The sequence below is a fragment of the Malania oleifera genome, chromosome 12 (genome assembly GCF_029873635.1).
Source record: "Malania oleifera isolate guangnan ecotype guangnan chromosome 12, ASM2987363v1, whole genome shotgun sequence".
Taxonomy (NCBI): domain Eukaryota; kingdom Viridiplantae; phylum Streptophyta; class Magnoliopsida; order Santalales; family Ximeniaceae; genus Malania; species Malania oleifera.
The window spans coordinates 71,838,301-71,843,092 of NC_080428.1; the positions used below are offsets into that span (position 1 = coordinate 71,838,301).

General features: G+C 41.3%; 1 protein-coding gene across 1 annotated transcript; it reads right to left on the reverse strand.

The window, feature by feature from the left end:
* Window positions 1-2,525: 2,525 nt before the first annotated feature.
* LOC131144006 (probable leucine-rich repeat receptor-like protein kinase At1g35710) lies at window positions 2,526-4,421 on the reverse strand. Its single transcript, XM_058092351.1, has one exon. It carries the CDS (start codon window positions 4,419-4,421, stop codon window positions 2,526-2,528), a length of 1,896 nt encoding a protein of 631 aa, XP_057948334.1.
* Between the last annotated feature and the right edge of the window lie 371 nt (window positions 4,422-4,792).

A 4,792-nucleotide genomic window follows, 5' to 3' on the forward strand; every position in this document is an offset into this window, starting at 1 on the left:
CACTTATCTCCTTGGTGAGAATATCCTGAATAAAACAAAACATAGGATAAATGAGCACAACACAATTTAGGTCTTTAGTAACTTGATTCACAGATAGTAACCCGTGAGAAAAAGAAGGCACGAGTAAAGTATTAAATAGTGGTAGGGCTGGTGAAACCATCACAGTCCCAGCCCTTGTTACCGAAGATATGACTCCATTACAATTGGCCATGCTAGTTCCCCGAGGAGGAGAGTGCTAAGAAAAATCATTTGCATTAAACGTCATATGGTCCGTTGCTCCAGAATCAAGTATCCAAGCATTGCAGTTAGCTTCTCTATTAGAAGCGAGGAGAGCATTACCTGGGTTAGAATTTGCACTATTGGCTAGAATGAGAGAAAGATGTGGTTCTACTGTAGCCATCGCAACCTTGCTCATGCCTTCATCTTTCCCAATTGCATCATGGTGCTTCCCAGCCTGGAGGTCGTGCCACCAATCAGGATACCCATGTAGCTTGAACCAGGTCTCACAGGTATGCTTTGTATTCCCACAGTGAGAGAATTTAGCTCCATTGGGGGTGGCTTGGGATTTGGAGTTGGAATCGGATTTGCTACCATGCAAAGAGAGAGACCCGGAGGGTGCTGGAGGATGCGAACCATGTTTGAAGCTTTTGACGCCATAACCGCTCTCGGTGTATCATCAAGACTACCACTTGTCATCACCGCTGGACGAAGAGCTTCCCTACAGACGTGTGCATCCAAGAACACATATACCTGATCTTCTTGAACTAGATTGTTGTAATGTTGAATTTTGGTTGGGCATTTCATCAAGTTTAGGTGGCGGAAGTCTATTTCACAATAGATGCCTTGGCGATCATTGTAGAATTTTTTAAGAGAGTCGGCGGGTCATGCGTCGCCGAAGATCATACACTTGGGAGGTGTCGCTACCATCAAAATATGTAGTAGCAATTGCATCCCAGACCATCTTGACTGTCAAAAATCGAATGAAATTACTAATAAGGGAGGAGTCAATGGAATTAATCAACCAACCTTTAACAATAGTGTTGTCTATGCAACATCGTCTAAAGGTAGAGTCCATTTGAGGAGGTTGAGGGAGATCCCCATTTAAATGCCCCAGCTTGTCTTTGCCCGAGATATACATCTCGACAACCTGGGACTAAAGAGCATAGTTGGTGTCATCCAACTTGATATCGATCGAGGCAGTAGCAGCATTAGTGGTCTGGTTTGGGGCTAAAGCTTTACTCAAAACTTCAGTCATTTTCATGGTCAACTCAACCAGGATGGAGGAAGGCGGAGATTCATTGGTATGGGAGTCTGTATTGGCTATGGAGGGAGGGTGTGCAGCTGTTGAGGAACAGGCTAGAGTGGGGCCGGTCGTGCACACGTGCTCCCGGAATGAAGAGGAGCTCAACCCTCGCATGCGAGAGTGGGTGTGCGGCTGTTGTAGAAGAGGCTTCTCTCGCTGTTGTGGTGGATTTTTCGAGAAATCGAAGGAAAGCTTTCATGGTAGCATCAAAATTCTTTTTCTACTGTCAATCGAAATGGCTCGCCTTTTTTTTTCTCCAGCATTAAGCTGATCTCTACTCTCATCGCCAATAATGTTTCCCTCGCTGTCAACAGGCGGGGTTATTCTGCATTAGCAGTGGCGACTCAAGGGGCAATGCCGAGCGCGGCCAGAGAAGGAGCAATGAGCGGCGTGATGGTGAAGAAAGAGGGATCAAGATGGTTTAAAAATTGGGAGGAGCAGCCAAAAGGACTCTGATACCATGACAAAATATATAAAAAATATTTTTATATTCAATGCTTTTTTTACAAGGATGAATGAGAATATATAACAGAGAAACTCATCTATATTTGGCTATACATATATCATGGTTAAATTGAAAGTTGATCCTATAATTGAGGGATTTGTATCCATAATTCCCTCCTATAATCTCTCGGAGGACAACTCACGCCAACATTACATACTTTTGATATTTGTTGTTGACCGTGAAATCTTCTTGTGGTAGGACAATTTTTACTACGATAACATTATTCATATAGTCAAATAATTTTTATCAAAAGATTTCACTTCCATGGTTCTCTTTTTGTAGGAACATTTTTCACATTAAAATTTTTTGTACCTATTAGGGGATAACTCTTTCTAGTTTTATCATAATTTTTTTGTTTGTGGATGATAAAATAAGCGTTGATTCAATGTTGTTCTCATTTAACTTGCACAAAAGGAATTTGCTACTATTTACTAGGACTTGATCATTAATGTCAGAAATATAAAATTATAACTTTCGAGATAAGATCGGCAAATGCGTGTATTGATAACCATTTAGGCATTTGCTACAATGAAAGTATTTGCAAGTTACTTCATTTCAAAGCTTGTGCTTGAAATATAAAAATATGGAGTTAACTAGAACAACAATGCTCTTCTGAAAAAGGATACAATAGGGAAAAACAAGTCAATAATTTTTTCCATTAATAATACCAAGTAAAATAACTCGATAAAATTTATTTATAATGCATTGCCTTCAAGTTCAAGCCTTGCAAGGAGAAAGAGGGTTCCCACATAATCTCAGATTATTAAAGTAAGAACTCGCTGGAAAATCGGTGAGTGGTTTTCCATCAGGAATTTTACCCTCCAAAAGATTATATGACAAATTCAACTCTTTCAACTCTTGCAACTTCAAAAACTCAAGTGGTATCTCACCAGTAAACTTGTTTCTTTGCAGCTTCAACCTCTCTAAATAGGTTATATTTCCCAAAGACTCCGGCAAGTTGGAACCCAATTCGTTGTAGCTCAAATCCAAACTATGTAATGATTCTAATCTACCTATTGAAATTGATAACTGACCTTTGATGAAGTTATGTGACAAATTGATAAATTGAATCCGATCTTGCTCTCCTTCACCAATTTGCTCTATTCCATTTGAGAAACCATTGTCAGAAAGATCAACATACTCCAGGTATGTGCTCATTTGAAAGACTTTACTAACAGAGCCTTCCATCTTATTTGAGTGGAAATCTAGCACGCGTAACTGTCTTGCATTTAAAAATGAGTCTGATATCTCTGAAACAAAAGCATTCTTGGAGAGATTTAAGATATCGAGTTGGGTGAAGTTCCCTAACCATGTCGGCAGGCTTCCTGTGAGATTGTTAACTGATAAATCCAACTCGAATAATGAAGTTTTGTTTCGCAAGAAGTTTGGAATTTCACCTTGGATTCCACATCCAACCAAGTACAATCGGTTAAGTTCTGGCCATGGCATTGTCCAGTTGGAGATGGAGGAGAAATCTAATTTGTTGAATGACATATCCACTATTTCAAGAGTCTGCATAGAAGTTATCTCCTGCGGTACTGGCCCTTCAATCAAATTACTTGAAATGTTTAAAGCATAAAGTTGTGAGAGGTTACCAATTGATTTTGGCAATTGGCCAGAGATCCTGTTTCCGTCAACATAGAACTGAGACAGAAATGATAGATTGCCCAAAGTAGGAGGTAATGCTCCCTCGAGCTCGTTATTCGACAGGTAAACTCTTTGAAGGGAGACCAGGGAACCAAAACTTGGTGGTATGATTTCATTTAGTTGGTTTTCCTGAAGCCCTAGATAGCGAAGGTGTTGCATTTGACCAACGACTGAAGGAAATGGAATATTGCCTTCAAGAGAGTTATCGCTCAAGTCCAATACATCAATTAACGTTAAGTTGACCACTGAAGGTGGTATTTTCCCACTCAAGGAATTGAATGAAAGATCAAGCCATTCTAGAACCTGCAGTTTACCAATCCCTGTTGGTATAGGACCGGACAGATTGTTTCCATGAAGATCCAAATGCTCCAAACGCGTCAAGTTCGAAAGCGATTTGGGCATGACACCCGAAAGCTGGTTCGAGAAAAGCCATAATCTGGTAAGCTTCGCGAGATTGCCGATGCTTGAGGGTATCGAACCAGAAAACATATTCTCATGCAGACCAAGTGCATCAAGTTGCGAGAACATACCGATGCTTTCGGGTATCAGACCGCTGAGGTTGTTGTGATGGAGGAGGAGTATTCGCAGGTTGGGAAGGCGAAGACCGATGGAAGGTGGGAGTTCTCCACTGATGCAGTTGTCGCCAAGATCGAGAACTTCGAGAGAGGTGAGGAGTGTGATTGAAGGAGACAACCGGCCTTCCATCTGGATAAAGCGTCCCGGCAAGCGGATTTCTGTGACCCTGTGGGCTGCATTGTCGCAGGACACGCCTACCCACTGGCAGCAATTGTTTCCGGCCCACTTCTCGAGGCGCAAGGAGGGGTCGGATCGTATTCCCTCCTTGAAATCAATTAGACCCTTGAGGTCATCTGCGGAGCATGCGCTGTCCATATTGCCTCCTCTGCCATGTTCAGCAGCTGAGGAAATGAGCATTAGGAAGACCCATAACTGCCCAAAACAACCCATTAATTTCTTTGAGCGGGGAAAACTAAAAACAAATCATGCTGATTTTCGTTATTGATCATGTGGTCTCAGCTGCAATTTATTTAAACTGCAAAAAAGTTGCCAGCTGATTTTCTTTCAGCTGGTTTTGTTTGGTCGTCTGTTCTTTTGCTTTCAAACTCCGCTGGTTTAATTACCATAGACCGCGGCCGAGAAAGGGAGTCATGATCATCTAACATCTGGGCATTTGATTACATCCTGAACCTGGTTGCCAAAAAATTGAGAGGTGCGAGTATAATTTTAGGGTCTCTTGGTGTAGTAGCTATTTTCTATTTATTGTTTCAATTTTTGCCTAGTGAAGAAGTAGATAGTGCTTTGTTTATTTTATCAATTTT

What these genes read in the sequence shown, in the direction of transcription:
- LOC131144006 (XM_058092351.1), bottom strand. Translation starts at nt 4,421, where the DNA reads ATGGGTTGTTTTGGGCAGTTATGGGTCTTCCTAATGCTCATTTCCTCA.